Genomic DNA, 16,452 nt, shown 5'->3' with positions numbered 1-16,452 from the left:
GTTTGCCATGGGACACTCGCTAATCTGAACATTGCAGACATGAATAGTACAGGATGCAGAGCAAGTTTTTATATTAATACTATAGTCTTTTGGTCAAGTCTTAGGATAAACAGAGCTTTTAATACAAAGTGTTTTAAAATCCTTTTATTTTCTTGAGCGCACTGTATTAATTCTTAGAAATTTAGCCATGAGTGCCAGTGGCTTGCTGCTAAATTAAGAGAGAGAAATGATTACGTCGAAATAGGTTAAAAATAACAAATATATGCTATACCTACTACGACTATAGAAAGCTCTTATTTTGTAGAATTAATTATTTATGCTGGGGTTTTTGATCTCTCAGCTGCTTTTGCTACCTTTTGGACTCAAGACTTAACTGTGGACACTAGTAGTGGTACATGCACTTGCTTCTGTGTGTTTGTTTTTTTTCAAAGCTGTCCTAAGGAATAGGGATAGGAAGTTGCTCATTTGCCCCCAGAATGCTTATATTATTCCGCCTTTCATAGAATCATAGGACTGGCAGGGACCTCAAAAGGCACTCCTAGCAGCACTAAAACCTGGTTTTTAAACTGGCTCCCCTGGCAGACCAGCTCCCAGCTGCCACCCCGTGCTGCTGCCTCTGATCCAGAGGCACCAGCGTGGAGTGTCAGGAGGCTCCCTGAGAGTGGGGCTAGGAGCATATTGGCTGCTGGCTCCGTCCCCTGGAACTATCAAATGGTTGTGTAACCGCTAAGATTTCATGCAGTTACACAACTATTTAACTACACGATATCTAACATCCCTACTAGTTTGCTATAGTGGCTCATTGATAATACTTAGCGCTTAAATAGTGCTTTACGTTTTTTTTCAAAACATGGCAGGTAAGTAAGGATGGTAGGTAAGTAAGGATTATTATTTCCATTTTATAGATGAGGAAACCAAGACACAGAGCTTAAGTAAATTGTCACCTGTTAGTCCACTAGATTATCACTAAATTTTGCTAAAATAATATGGAAGGGTGTAAAACAACAATTATTTCTTAGATTAGAAGTGATACTTTGTTAAATTGCATCAGACTTGAATATAAAATATTTACTGTACTTGAAATATACAGTAGATCACTTTCAGCCTTCTGCTTGAGATATTATCCAGTTGTTTTTCCTAATGAAGACCCAAATTATGGATTTGAACAGAAACATAGCGTAATCTCTTCTGGTACCTTTAATTTTTCATATGCAAATAATTAGAGCATGTTATACATATAGATGTGTGCAGACACAATGGATATATTTTAAAATCTTGACTTGCCTACACACAGACACACGTGGCTTGACAAGCAGCGGCGAGCCCTGCTCGCCAGCCATGCAGTTTGGCATGCTGCGCATGCTCTGACCGCACTATGCAGCCACACCGGACTAAAATCTACTCACCCTGGGCGAGTAGATTGCCTTAATTGTCGAGCTGTGTGTGTGTGTGTGTGTGTGTGTGTGTGTGTGTGTGTGTGTGTGTGTGTGTGTGTGTGTGTGTGTGTGTGTGTGTGTGTGTGTGTGTGTGTGTGTGTGTGTGTGTGTGTGTGTGTGTGTGTGTGTGTGTGTGTGTGTGTGTGTACAGGGCTTGCCGAGATGTGGCGAACCCTGCTTGCCAGCTGTGCTGTCTGGCGATCTGTGCATGTGCAGATCGTTCTGCGCATGTGCAGATCGCCCGAAGCTGGCTCTTCCGGGTTGTAATCTACTCGCCACAGGCGAGTAGATTACATAGATAGTCGAGCCCTGTAAAACACACACACACACACACACACACACACACCCATTACCTACTTTCTCTCTCTATATTTCTTAAACATCTAAATGATATCAGTTGTGTGCACACAATTTCAGAAGCAAAAGTGCACCTACCAGTATTTGTGTTTTTTGATTTCAGATGCAAACCTGTCTTCCATTGCCTGGTTGTTCTGAGTTGGTTTCTTTTTACATGTGTGCAAAAAGTTTGCAATTATATATATATACAGAGTTTTGAAATAATTTTATTGAAGCTATTAATAGGCATAAGGTGAAGCTCAATAGTCAGCTCAGTTGTTTCTTTGTGCATATTCAATCATAACATCTGTGTTTTGCATAGGGCCAGCAGTTCATAAACACCAGTACAACAGCAATGCAGTGACTGATATTAACTTGGATAATGTTTGTAAGAAGGGAAATACTCTTTTGTGGGATCTGGTCCAGGATGAAGATGCGGTAAGTTAAATATCAGAAAAGTGTATCTGTCAAAAGAAAATAAATACATACCTATCAGTATCTTCTCTTACTTTTTGTAGATTCATCTATCTGAGGGGTTAATAAATGAGGCAGAGAAGCTGCTCTGTTCCTTAGTGTGCTGGTTTACTGATAGGCAGATCCGAATGAGATTCATCGAAGGCTGCTTGGAAAACTTAGCAAATAACAGGTAACTGAATATTTGATTTTAATTGTGCTATCACAGATTATTGCATTTGTCTATTTCTATATTCATGCATCATAATAGCCATTTTTTCCTTTGGGCATATGCCTTCTATTGGTCATCCTGAATATATATTAGTTTCTTAATCTTGCTCAAAGGAATGTTAAAGCTGTTATGGGTAAAACATGAAGGTAAAGGGGGGAAAATATCAAGCTGAAGAGTGATGCTTTGAACTGGGACATGCTAAAGTTTCTGGGCTTCGATCCTCTCTCTCCAAACCCTGTTCATGGGACTGTTATATACAAAGGTAGATTCATCCAAAAATGCCCAAAGTAAATTTGTCAATGAAGAGCATGCATCCCTAACTATAACTTTTAAGTACTGTCAACAATTTTAATTTAGAAAAATAATATTCCAGTTATTTCTTTTTTCCTCTCTTTAGATCAGTAGTAGTTTCACTTCGCCTTCTTCCAAAGTTATTTGGTACTTTTCAGCAGTTTGGGAGCAGTTATGATACACACTGGATAACAATGTAAGTAAATGTACCTTCTCTCATCTTCCCTTCTCTTCTTTTCCCCCATACAAAGAAAGAAAGAGAGAGAGAGAAAGAAAGAAGATTAATGATTGCTAAAGGACAGTTGATAAGATAGAGAGACATTTACACGTAGATCACATGTTCAAATTTGGTCCAGGTCTCAAAGTCATTAGAGAGAGAGAGAGAGAGTGAGTGTGTATGAGTCACAAGCACCAGCTCCTGTTTCTTCCCTCTCCCCACTGCAGTGCTGCTTGTGTATCAGATACAGAGGTAGCAGCATGGGGGGTGGGATGGATGGATCGTGCAACCGTGAGGGATAACCAATGAGCCCAGGTAAGTTGGTTAGCTCTGTATTCGGGTACACATTCACATCCCTAGTGGTGGCCTATATGAATTGTGTTAAAGGTCTTTAAGTTCCTGATGCACAGATTTCTTCATAAGACACATTTTATCATAACTAAGGCTAATCTTTGGGTGGATATGCACCTTTAGATCTCCATAAATGGAACTCACTACTAAATGCTGGAAGTGCATGAAAGGGGACAATGTGGGTAAGCCTATATTGCCAGAGACTCTGCTGTCCTTCTGATTGTAAATTCAGTCATTTGAGCAATTAAAAATTCACTAAAAATGTTAATACTTTTAAAAGGAGAGGCTGTATAGTAATATATTCCCTTAGGGGAAAATCAGATTCAGGTTTTGGTCCCTGGGCTGGCAAAATTTTTGAGTGCTGTAGAGGAAACTCACCTGGATTTCTTGGAAAGATAGCACTTTAAATCACTCATTAGCTACTCCTATGGCCATTTAATCAATTTTTCAGCATGGTAGTTAAATGCATACCTAACTTTTAAGCATGAGAGTAATTTCACTGAAGATCTTAAAATTGGTTTATAAATATTTGACTAAAATGTAGTTGTAGTGAATGGAATGACTACTGACATTCTTAAAGTTAGGCACATATTCAAGTACTTTGCTGAAACAAAGAGTGCTGATTGGCTCTGAAGAAAGTTTAATCTGTTAATCCCTAGCGAGAAAATGATGGCCACACTGTGGCGCCTTAAGGAGGACAAGACAGAGCAAAGAAACATGTGGAGATTTCTCAAGATTCTATAAGTGTTGGGGTATACCTTCTGGCACACGGAAAGTAGATTGTTAGCTTTGTTAATTTTCCCATGTGTGATTCACTTAGGGAATATGTTTTTTTTCTCTTTCAATTGGCACAGGTGGGCAGAAAAAGAACTTAACATGATGAAACTTTTCTTTGATAATTTGATACACTACATTCAAGCAGTAAGAGAAGGACGACATAAACATGCATTGTAAGTATGGTGAATGCATCTAGCTTTTGTTAAATATCTGCTTTTAATTGTAAAAACATCTTAATCCTTCTCATCCTTTCTAAGGCCATGTCTACACTATAGATAAGATCGAAGTAGCTGCAGTTGATTTTTGGGGTTTGAATTAGCAGGTCTAGTGAAGACACACTAATTCAAACTGAGAAGGGCTCTCCCATCGATTCTGGTAGTCCTGCTCCCTTTGACTTCCTGCAATGTGGACAGTGCCAAAGTTCAACTTAAGATACTTCAACTTAAGCTACGCAATTAACGTAGCTGAAGTTGCGTCTCTTAATTCAAACTTTATCCCTAATGTAGACTAGGGGTAAGAGTGATCCTTATTAATTATTATTGTTTTGAATATTTTCACTTATTGATACAAAGTAAATGTTTCTTTATAAAATTTTATTGAAGGCATCAGAATTAGATTATTTAAAAAATTTTAAGGTGTTTCTACCAGATTTCCTTCTGTTGTAAAATCTCATTAGCATAGTAGAATTAGCTTAAAGTGCTAAAACTTTGATACCCATTTTCTCACCTGGGTTCCTAACATTAGGTACATAAGTCTGTTTTTAAACCTAGTTAAGTGTCCTGATTTGTAGCAGTTCTGAGTACGTGCAATTCACATGATCTGTATCTATGAAAATCAGGTCACCTTTATTTATGTATCTATATATTGGTGTAGGTGTCTAATTTTAGACATCCACATTTGAAAGTTTTAGCTTTCCATTAAGGTCTAACTTTCAACGCAATGAAAACTTTCAACTACACATTCAAATCAGGTAGTTGGAGATCTGTGTGATGAGTTACTATTTTAAAGGCTGGTTTCAAGCTGACTGAAAATTTAGCCTTTTATGTAAAATAGTTCATTGTGATATATTCTCTATTTTACATTAATTGAATATGCATCTAATAATGAAGAATACAGTTACAATTTGCAGCACATTCAAAAATTGTTGTAAGAAAAGTACTTCATTTTTATGCAGTGATTGGACATTCAGACATTTCTAAGCATTTTCCAAGTGTATGAGAAACTTTGTGAAGGCCCCATTCTGCATGGTGCTGAGCGTACACAGGTCTTATTAAAGATGCACAAAGTACACACAGAACTCATCTGTTGCCTCCCCACAACCCCATTTTTTTCTACTGACTTTGTACTGTGCTACAGTCTGTATAGCTACATCTACACTGCAGCGTTATTTTGGGATACTGTAGTTGGGATACTGAGCACGCCTGTTATTTCGAAATATAACGGGCTTGTTATTCTGATGTCTCTGAAAACTTCATTCCACAAGGAGTAAGGGATATTTTGAAATAGCAATTTATTTCGAAATAAGTGCTGTGTAGACTGTGACAAATTTCAAAATAAGCTATTTCAAAATTAACTTGAAATGAGCTATGCAATTTGCGTAGTTCAAATTGCATAGCTTATTTTGAGCTACTGGTACAGTGTTAGACGCTCACTATGAGTGGGATTTACATTATTTCTTGAACTGACTTTGAAGTTTTGAAAGTGGATTTAAAAATATAATAAGAAATTATGTTTTTATGTGCTCAAATTTAAACATTTGCAAATGAATTAAAAATATCTGTTTTGTGTTTAAAAAAAAATGTCAAATGTAGGTACAGCCACAGTGCAGAAGTTCAAGTGCGTCTTCAGTTCTTGACATGTGTTTTTTCAACTCTTGGATCACCAGATCATTTCAGTAAGTATTTTATATGACCTGATAATTAATATACATCTCTTGAATTTTACAGTTAAATATATTTACCTTTTAATAATTTGATTATTTTTTGAATTATTAGTATTATTTTGTTTTAAAAATGTACATCATCAACGTTAATTTAAAATGCTGTACTATAAGAGGAGGATAGTCTTGTAGCTAAAGCACAGAACTGGATATCAGAACTTTTGGGTTCGATTCCCAACTTTATTTGGTCATGCCATTTAACTTCACTGAGCCTCCATTTACTTACAAATGGGGATGGTAATTATTAAAATTAGGATAATATTTCTCTACATCATGTGATTTGAGATGTTTGGATGGAAAATGTTATATGAGGACAAAAATTATTTGTATGTTTTAATGAAGTAGATTATAAGTAGTTTTCTGGAACAATACCTTGTGTGCTAACTTGTGGTACTATTTAGGGACAATAAATTATATTTTAGAATGAAAATTACCAATATAAAAATTCATTTATATTGTGACATTAGCTTTTTGAATTAGAACGACAGTGAACATTTAAGTCTAATAAAGTTATGAGCTTACACTACAATGTATGTGACTGGATGATGGAGAAATATACTGCTCAAATGTGCATTCAGAAGAAAGAAAAAGCCTTGAGAATTTATTTAGGAGCAAATTGGGATTTTCAATAGAAGATTAAGATCAAGGATCACTTCACAGTATACTTGCACACTATTACAGTACAGGCAGTCCCTGGGTTACGTACAAGATAGGGACTGTAGGTTTGTTCTTAAGTTGAATTGGTACGTAAGTGGGAACTGGCGTCCAGATTCAGTCGCTGCTTAAACTGATCAGCGGCTGACTACAGGAAGCCCGAGGCAGAGTTTCTCTGCCCCGGGTTTCCTGGAATCAGCCGCTGATCAGTTTCAACAGCGGCTGAATCTGGACGCCTGGGACAGAGCAGCTGGGGCGCTGCCAGGTAGGTCCCCGCAGCGCTGCACCTCGGCGCTGCGGGGACCAACCCGGCAGCACCCCAAGCTGCTCTACCCCAGGTGTCCCCAAGTCAGCTGCTGCTGAAACTGATCAGCGGCTGATTCCAGGAAGCTCGGGGCAGAGCAACTCTGCCTTGGGCTTCCTGTAGTCAGCTGCTGGTCAGTTTCAGCGGTGGCTGACTTGGGGATGCCTGGGGCAGAGCAGCTGGGGTGCTGCTGGGTTGCTCCAGTAGTGCCGCTCCTCGGCGCTCCTGGACCAACCCGGCAGCACCCCAGCTGCTCTGCCCCAGGCGTCCTGATTCAGCCGCTGCTGAAACTGACCAGCAGCAGCTGAATCAGGATGCCTGGGGCAGAGCAGCTGGGGTGCTGCCGGGTTGGTCCAGTAGCGCCGAGGAGCGGCGCTGCGGGACCAACCCGGCAGCGCCCCAGCTGCTCTACCACAGGCGTCGGCGAGAAAAGCCTGGTCTGCTGGGGGGGATCAGCCTCTGATGGATCCTAAGATTTGCATATCATAGCTAATCTTTTAGGCATCTGCATTTTAGTAATAAATTCCTCTACAGTGACTTTTCATTTTAAACTATTTAAATGTAAAATTTGTTGCTACCAACATAGAGGGTCTGTATTATCTAGCAGTTCTAATACCAGAATACAATGGAGAAGAAAAGTGTGGATTCTAGATTGGTCTGTGGTTGCTGTGCCACAAATGTTCAAAATAATATTTCCCGAAAAGATTAGAATTAAGAGATAAGATAGTAGTTGATAAGACTGTCAGTAAAGTGAGATATGGGTTGAACCTTTCTAGTCCTGCAACATCTGTGGTCCATTTATCATGGGTGTGGCCAAATTTCATGTGGTCCCATAAAGTTTGTTTACAGCCACCAGTCCTACCTCTTAGTCTTCTGTGCTATTGTTAAGCTCTAATTTACCTCTAAATGTCTTCTAACAGCCCAGTACACAGTGGAAGTTCTGGTAATGCTGCTAGACAATACTGACCACCTGCAATTTGCCAAATTCTCTATTTCAGCACTGGTGAGGACCTGAGTGTGCTGGACTAGAGAGGTTCAACCTGTACTTAGCCACTAATTTTTGTCAAACCATGCTTATATAGCCATGTGGTCTCAGCTAACAATTTGTAGGCTGCAGCTTTTCAAGTACCTCTAGAATCTGATCAAAACTAACCAAAATTTGAGAAGATATTACCATTATTGCCACTGGCTGGTATAGCTATACTGTAACAGTGATCCTTCTTCACCAAAGATCTTCTCCTTCAGTGATCCTCCTTCAATCTGTTTGATTTTTCCAAATCGGTACAATAGACAGAAAATTCTTTAGATTGAGAAAGTTTTAAATCCGAGTGACGTCTTATGGATAAATACTGTTACCTTTAGCATTGTTGTGTTGTTAGTCATACTTCAAGATCATTTTCCACCAATGACACTCTAGAACTGTGGTCACCAACCCATCAATTGCGATCGACTGGTCGATTGTGAGGCCTCAACCAGCAATCGTGAGGCGTTCCAGGTCCCCCATTTCCTCCCACACCCAAGAAGTGTGTGGGGGAAGAATGGGGCAGTAGATTTTGGCTTGTTCTGTCATTTAAAAAGTGATCTTGGGTGTAAAAAGGTTGGAGACCACTGCTCTATACTTTCTCCTCACAGTTGATTTGTTATAGGTTGTCTATGAATGTAGGTGACCTCGGAGGATGACACAAAGAGAGGGATTTTTAGGAGCCATTATATCATTAGTTAAAGGCAAAAAATTAATATAATGTCCTACAATGCCATTGTAAATATAATCCTTACTTTTCGTCCTTGAAAAAATCTGCAGCCTAACTGGAAACATTAGTTTGAGTGCTAACCAGTGAAGTCCACTGCTTTGAGAGCTAAATTGTGTATTAATCTCATTGTGAAGGGAGTCACAATCAAAGCATGACCAGGATATAATTCTTAACCACTGTCTTCATTCCTTACTCAAAAATGAAGTCCAGAATATATGTAACCATGTTTAAGGTGCCTGCAGTTTGATAGGAATGAAATTTGGAGTGAGTGAGTCTGTATGGATATTCACATCACCAAGGACAAAAAGCCATGCCAACTTCTTAGTTCCATGCTGCACAAAAATGTTAGAGAAAGAGATGCCTGTCAATTGATTGCTACATAAGGGAGATAGCGTTCTTCTGTTGGTAGACATATTTTTTAAAACTTATCCTGATAAAGGTTTTTCTACTTGTATTCCTGTTTCAGATAGACTATGCCAATTTATCTGACATTATAAAGTAGCATTTAAAACATTTTATTTCTAGGATTGAGTTTAGAACAAGTGGACATTTTATGGCATTGTTTAGTAGAAGATTCTGAGTGCTATGATGATGCTTTACACTGGTTCTTAAATCAAGTACGAAGTAAAGATCAGCATGCTATGGGAATGGAAACCTACAAGCATCTTTTCTTAGAAAAGGTATATGAAAACAGTTTTTATTTTAACTTAATTCATTTGAGTTTGAACATGTTTTTGTCTGTATCAAAGTGATTTTAATGTATTTAAAGTTATTTCTATGGGGAAATCCTGCTCCTTCTGCAGCAATGGAAGGCCCCATGTATAATAGAACTATTCCTCTGCATTGTGAGGTGGAAAGGACTCTTATAAAGGTTCTATTCCATTCGCTCTGTCTGCCATAAATTTCTAGTTTGCACTGGTTCTTTGTGAATCTCTATGGAGTCGGGTTTTGGGACAGAGCAAGGCCGAGCTGAGGGAAGTGGAGGTTTGTCAGTATATGGATCTGTTACTCTTTCCTTCTGTGGAGTAGAGGTATGGATGCAACAGAAGGTTCAGGACTCAAGTAATTGGTGCAAATTGAGCATTATTGCTCCACCGACTTTGAGGGAAGATACCTGTTGTGTCACATCCTTCTTTTTGACAAACCCACTCCCTTTACAGTAACCTTGACTACACTGATTTGTCACATGGTTCAGGATTAATAATTGCATAGTAATCAGTCATTGCAAACTTTTGTTGCTAGTGACTTTCTTTCATTCTCTCTTGGTGTACAGTATGAATTGTGTATCCTTCTTTACTTAAGTGGGATGTGAGAGAAGGGTGAGAGTGTCATTTCACTTTTTCTTAACCCCATAATTTTACCTACTTTTACATTAGACTTTTCACGCCCTCTCTGTTCAGTTTAAGTAGGAATTATGTTTTCTCAGATAATCAAATTGATGACTAAAGATTTTTTATTCCAGAATTGAATGTTTAACCTGAACAAAGTTAGTTCAATCTGATAATAGAAAATTATGTTCTCTTGCTGTTATATTTGAAATTTACAAATACAAAGCTGAAAAGTAGAATTTCCCCTTCAGTTAGATATAAAAAAGTCTTTATCCATACTTCTACTGGAAATGCAAATCAGAATGCTCTTCAGCAAATCCTGCATTTTAACAAATTGTTCTACAAAGCTTACAATATATATTGATTAGTTTTATATGGCAGTTATTATACTGAAATTGAACTTGCAATAGGCCATGTATTATCTTTTTTCCATGTACTCTCCTTATTCAACAAAGTATCTTACTTATATCTTGGTGTACAATTCCACTGTTGTCTATAAGTACGGGTTGAAACACTCTTAACCAGGATTCTCTGGTCTGGCAACATCCATGGTCTGGCACGGATGTTGCAGGACCAGAGAGTCCCAGCGGAGGGCTAGCGACGCGGATCCATGCGGGACTGGCAGGGCGGTGGGCTGCCTGCAGTGAGCTGATGGTGGGGCTGCCCAGTGTGTGGTGGGGCTACCCAGTGGGGTTAGGAGACCCAATGCGAGGCTGCACGGTGGGGCTAGGAGCCACAGTAGTTCTATAGCGAAGGGAGCCCAGTGCGCCGCTGCCCAGTGGGTCCTGAACCCCAGTGCGCAGCTGCCTTGTGGGACCTGGAGCCCCAGCACAACACATGCCCTGCAGCACCTGGAGCCCCAACGTGGCGCATGGGCTGCCCTGGAGCTCCAGCGTGGCACACACAGCTGCATGGTGGAGTCATGGCAGAAATGGCTGCCCAGTGGGGTAGGCAGGGCAGCAGGAGGTGGGGAGCTGGCTGGGAGGCCAGCGAGCGGACTGGGGGGCTAGTGGCAGGGGTCCAGAAATGACTTCCCCTGATCCTGCAAAATCTCTCATCCGGGATCAGTCAGGTCCACAGGATGCAGACCAGGGAGGTTCATCTTGTGACCTAATTGTTTTAAGCCTTGAAGAGTCAGGTACAATACCAAATTATCTTGTTGCTGGCAACAATATAACTACTAATATTACAGTGATGAAAATGTCCATTCTAAACCATTCCCAGAACCTATTCAAGGGAATCTATTGGGGAGGATTGTCATTAATGGTGGTTTTCTATGTGCAGTACAAAGAGATTCATATCTTTTGCTAAACCAAAACTTGACTGACCTTATAACTTTAAGTTCTGCTTTGAGATGGCCGTGAAATTCTTATGTGTTTTGACAGAATAAATGCCCTGAAATCATTGCCATCTTTGTCAATTTTCTTTTCATATATACTAAGACAAATTTATTTTATTTAGATGCCACAACTAAAACCTGAAACTATTAGTATGACTGGTCTAAATCTGTTTCAACATTTATGCAACTTGGCCCGATTGGCTACCAGTGCATATGATGGTGGCACAAACTCAGAGGTAAGTATGAGCATCATGCTACAATTTAATTTTTAGCTATATCTAAATAACCATAAGGGTAATAAGTGAAAGGTATTGATCATGAAGTGACATTGTCACAATTCTGTATTGAGGGCAATGAAGAAGCCTATTCTAGTGAGAGCTCTAGGAACTAAGGCTCTCAAAGTTTTCATGTGTATGGGGAACTGTGGCTGATAATCCACTTAATAGAGGTGCAGCATGCATTCTTCCTCTGATACGGAGAGAAATGGATTGTGATTGTGTGACTCCTCTTTATTCCATATGGTAAGGACTGCAATTATGTGGGCTGTTTACTAATGTATTTGAGTAAGGGATGATGAGAGACTAGAAAGAAAATAGAGACTGCTTCTCTGTACACCACCAACTGCCCTTGCTGCTCTACAGCATTTTCCCACTCTGAGCATAATGTGATAATAGTATTTTAAGTAGGTAAACCAGAATAAGTCTTTGTGATGTTACATCTAGAAATAGTACATGTAATAATGATAAGCTTCAGAGAATGTTAGACTCTTTAATAACAAATTCATTTTGATTAGAAGTATGTCAGGAAATAATATATCTTAGAACATTGTGTCCTGATAAGCTCTTACGGTGCTTTACACCATACAGCATCTCAGAAATGTAACCATATTTTAGGTAGATATTAGCAACCAATTGATATGCTGGTCAACACTCTCTGTAAAGAGGGTGTGTGTGTTTGTGTATGAGCATGTGAGAATTTTGATTGAGTTCGCTGGTACAAACTTCTGCTTTTGCAACGAGTGTCATGAGATCATTAATGTTCATATGTGCCAGAGACAAGTCTCTTCTGAAAATATTCCCATTTATGAATGGGGAAAATTTAGCCTCCAGAATTTAATGAAATACACTTTCTCTCTGATATTACCAGCACTAAAATCCCCCCTCACCTCAGCTACCTTCCCCATCATTCTTTAGCGATCCTTCTCACAAGGGATGGGATGGAAAGAGAAGGGAAAACAACTCGGCAATTAGAGTGTCCGTGCTAAATGAGGCTAATAGGGTGTGCTATAAGTGCCTGATGCTTAACTTTTGATGTCACTAGGTTGTTGAATGTAGCAGCCCATCCAGGTCAGGTCTTTGTTCAGACCTTGATTAAAGGTGTCACATTTGCAGATGAAGGCAATTTCTGCAGTTTCTCTTTCCGGCTCGTTTTTGAAATTGCTTTGTAATAGTATATTCACTTTTAGATCCATTAATGAGTGTCTGGGTAGGTTAAAATGTTCCCCAACAGGTTTTTGTGCATTACCATTTTGAATATCTGATTTGTGTCCATTAATCGTTTGTTGTAAAGACTGTTCAGTTTGGCCAGTGTGCATGGCAGAGCGGCATTGCTGGCACTTGCTTGCATATCACATTAGTGGATGTGCAGTTGTATGAGCCTTTGATGTGGTGGCTTATATGGTTAGGTCCTGTGATGATGTCACTTGTCTCCTCTGAAGGTCAGAGTTGTGTAGACAGAATTGTCACCGGAGTTTATTCCAGGGCTGGGTTCCTGGGGTGAATGTGGCTGAGGTGTGATGCATGGTTGCTGGAAAGAATTTGTTTCAAGTTAGGGGGTTGTCTGTACGCAAGGATTGGCCTGTTTCCCAAGGCCTGTGAGAGTAAGGGATCATTTTCCAGAATGGGTTGTATATTGTTAATGATGCATTGGTGGGGTTTAAGTTGTGGGCTGTAGGTGATGAATAGTGGTGTATTGGCCAAACTGGACAGTCGTTATGGCAAAGGATTAGTGTACACAAATCAGATATTTGAAATAGGTAACACACAGAAAGACTTGACCTGGATGGGCCGCTACATTCAAAACCCTAATGACATCAAAAGTTAAGTATCGGGCACTTATAGCCCACTCTATTTGCCTCATTTAGCATGGTCATGCTAATTAGTTTTTTCCCTTCTCTTTCCCTCCTCATCCCCTCTAATAGACAAGATTTTTCCCCTTCTCTTTCCCTTCCCCATCTCCTCTTTCTTTTTTCTATTTATTGGTAACTCTGGACCCCTTGCTCCATTCATGTGAAGAAGAGGGTTGTGCCCACGAAAGCTCATGATACCATCTACATTTTTTGTTAGTCTCTAAGGTGCTGCAGGACCATTCAGTGTTTTTAAGTGCGCTCAAGGCCGTAACCAGACAACTTCAAGAGTGTTCCCAGATTTTCTGGAAGAGATTGACCCAGATTGTAGAGATCCTGCATCCTGGTGATTCAGGAAATATCCTACTACCTCTTTCACATGAAATTATGTCCATCTGGGATTGTCCTTCCCATTAATAGAAGGTATACTCATAACAGCATAGAAACTTTGGTAGACCATTGCCACTTACTCTTTTCTGCCCTCTGCTGTAGAATGGAAAGTTAGAAGATATGAAACAGAATTTTATTATTTGACAGAGAATGGCCTCCTGTTTGATCAGAATCATACAGAAATTGACAAATTGAAAGACTTTATAAAAGATGGTTGCAAAAACAACTTTATAAATAGCCATGGATACATCAGATGTGACTGTCCGGTCAACGATTGCTGCTTTTACCCTGAAATGTGCCCTTCCATTTAGAGTGTGTATTATTCCTAAGGAGGTACAGTACACCAGTGAAAAGTTTGCTGCTTGTATGTTGGAGTTCTGCAGCCAAATGAATGAGGCACTCCATTCATTTTAAGATTCAAGGGCCGTCTATGATCACTAGCAATCTATATTAATCTCTCTACTGTAAATCCTACAAGTGCTAGCCTTAACAGAGTTGAACACCATCTAATCTGAGCCTACAACTTGAGTACTCACCCAGCAAGAGACACTCCGGTACCTCCTTCGTCATGCTTACATGACAGAGGTAGCCGGTTTTATGGGAATGTCTGCAGCCACACATAGTGAAAGCCTACTATGATCTGTGGAAGCTGCCATGCCCCTTTCCATTGGGTTTGGGTTGTACGTGTAGCTGGCAAATGTGAGCTAGACATTGTCGCCTATGGTTGCCCCATTTAGTATTTCCACTTCTTACCCCATCTGCTCCCTTTTCTCCGTCCTGCTTCAGAAACTGTTCTCACAAGAGCTTTCTACAAACAAAGGTGCTTTCTTTTTTTGTTTTGTCTAAAAGCCATATAACAGACACCACAAGGGAGTACAGGGATGAGGTTTCTCTTCCCAATATTTCATTATTCCAAAGAAGAAGAAGGGCCTTTAGCCTATCCTAGACTTTAGGAGACTGAACAAATACATATACCACCATAGGTTCAGAATGTTAATGCTTACCCCCATCTCTCCAAGCTCAAGACCACTTTGTAGTTCTCAGATTACTACATGCATATTTTTATATAAGTATCCTTCTGGTCCACAGAAAATAACTGAGGCTTATAGTGGGACCTAACCATTATCAGTACAAGTTATTGTTTATCAAACTGTCCTTGGCACTGGGAATCACAATGAAATGCGTAGTAATGGTGGTAGGCCATCTCACTAGAAAGTGAATCCATATCTCCCATTACTGAAAAGATTACCATTCAGAGGCAGATCACAGTATGCGACAACGGCAAGCCTTGAATATGCATTCTTAGGTAGGCATTCTGAAACAATGAAAAAATGTTATCCTGTAGCAGACTGTAGCATTCATAGTAGTTATGGTGATCTCTAGGTCAGAGAGATCTTATTTTCTGGAGGACAGAGTTCTGTTGCTACTGTCTAGTAAACTAAATAAAATCAGATCCATCACTGAGATGATATTCATTGATGGGGATTCACGCAATAGACCTGTTTGCCATAAAGAAGAATATTGTTCCCAAACTTTTGCTGCAAAAGGGACGAGAGTCATTGTTCATTGCTGGAGGCCTTCCTTCTGCCTTGGAATTGAAGTTTGCTATATCTAGTCACCTGCTTCCCAAGATAAAATAGAAAGATCATGCAGGAGAAAGCCATGAGTAGCTCCCTACTGGCTGAGACAGATGTTCCTGAAAGATGTATTACAGATGTCCAGCTCCCAGAGCATCTGAATCTGATACCACAGAACTACAGCATCCTAATCTGAAAGCCATTTTATCTGACCATGTGTGTTAGCTGACTGAATATCTTTGAAAGAGAGCAAAGAGATCCTAATCCAGCACAGAAAAACCTGTCTAAGAGAAGGCTTTTTTCCTCAAAGTAGAAGGGGTTCTCTGTGTGGACAGCTCAACACAATCTGGACCTGGTGCTGGCTCAGATACAGAAGATTTTGTTTTTAAAATTTATTTATGCATGCATTTAAAGCATTCTGGTCTTTTGTTCAGCTCCATTAAGGTCCAAATTGCAATTGTTTCAGCTTTCTATCATCTACTGCTGTGCTTGGTCTTGTCTCACCTGCAGCTATCAAAGCTTCATGAAGGCCATTAGCATGCTTACTCACTTGTTATATTAACTGACTAGGCAAGTTACTGTTACAACACACATATTCTAGCAGGTTGTTCAGATTTGCACTCACCCCCTTTCCTATATTTGTTACCATTCAAAGTAGTAGAAATCAAAAGTAAAGTTGCAAACAGAACAATGTTTATTGTAAAAAGGACTCCACAACCAGTAACAGTGAACAAGCAATAAGGCATTCTGATGTTAACAAAGAGGCCTGAAGTTAAGAAATCCAAGCAATACAGATGATAGGTATATAGGAAAAACAAGAAAAATAATACATCACCATATCTCTGGTGAACACGGGACAGAACAGGACCATGCAAGGATTCAGGAACATATCACAGGAGACAGGAACTTGGGAACACACAGGAACAGTGCAGGAAATTAGGAACAATCGGGA

General features: G+C 39.7%; 1 protein-coding gene across 5 annotated transcripts in view; it reads left to right on the top strand.

Moving 5' to 3' along the window:
* Positions 1 to 16,452, top strand: part of USP34 (ubiquitin specific peptidase 34) — a 242,948-nt gene that overhangs the window by 90,272 nt on the left and 136,224 nt on the right. For all 5 annotated transcript variants that reach the window (XR_012903003.1, XM_075925543.1, XM_075925542.1 and 2 more), the window contains 7 exons: positions 2,095 to 2,210; positions 2,291 to 2,418; positions 2,855 to 2,944; positions 4,171 to 4,266; positions 5,905 to 5,987; positions 9,267 to 9,421; positions 11,531 to 11,644. Coding sequence is in view for 4 of the 5 variants with exons in the window: in XM_075925543.1 (XP_075781658.1) it covers positions 2,095 to 2,210; positions 2,291 to 2,418; positions 2,855 to 2,944; positions 4,171 to 4,266; positions 5,905 to 5,987; positions 9,267 to 9,421; positions 11,531 to 11,644 (782 nt within the window). In the remaining variant the exon portion in view is untranslated. The remainder of the gene's footprint in view (positions 1 to 2,094; positions 2,211 to 2,290; positions 2,419 to 2,854; positions 2,945 to 4,170; positions 4,267 to 5,904; positions 5,988 to 9,266; positions 9,422 to 11,530; positions 11,645 to 16,452) is intronic.

This window comes from Pelodiscus sinensis, chromosome 3 (genome assembly GCF_049634645.1).
Source record: "Pelodiscus sinensis isolate JC-2024 chromosome 3, ASM4963464v1, whole genome shotgun sequence".
Classification (NCBI taxonomy): Eukaryota; Metazoa; Chordata; order Testudines; family Trionychidae; genus Pelodiscus; species Pelodiscus sinensis.
Note: the sequence above shows the minus strand (reverse complement) of the source record. Positions and strands in the feature narration are given on the sequence as shown.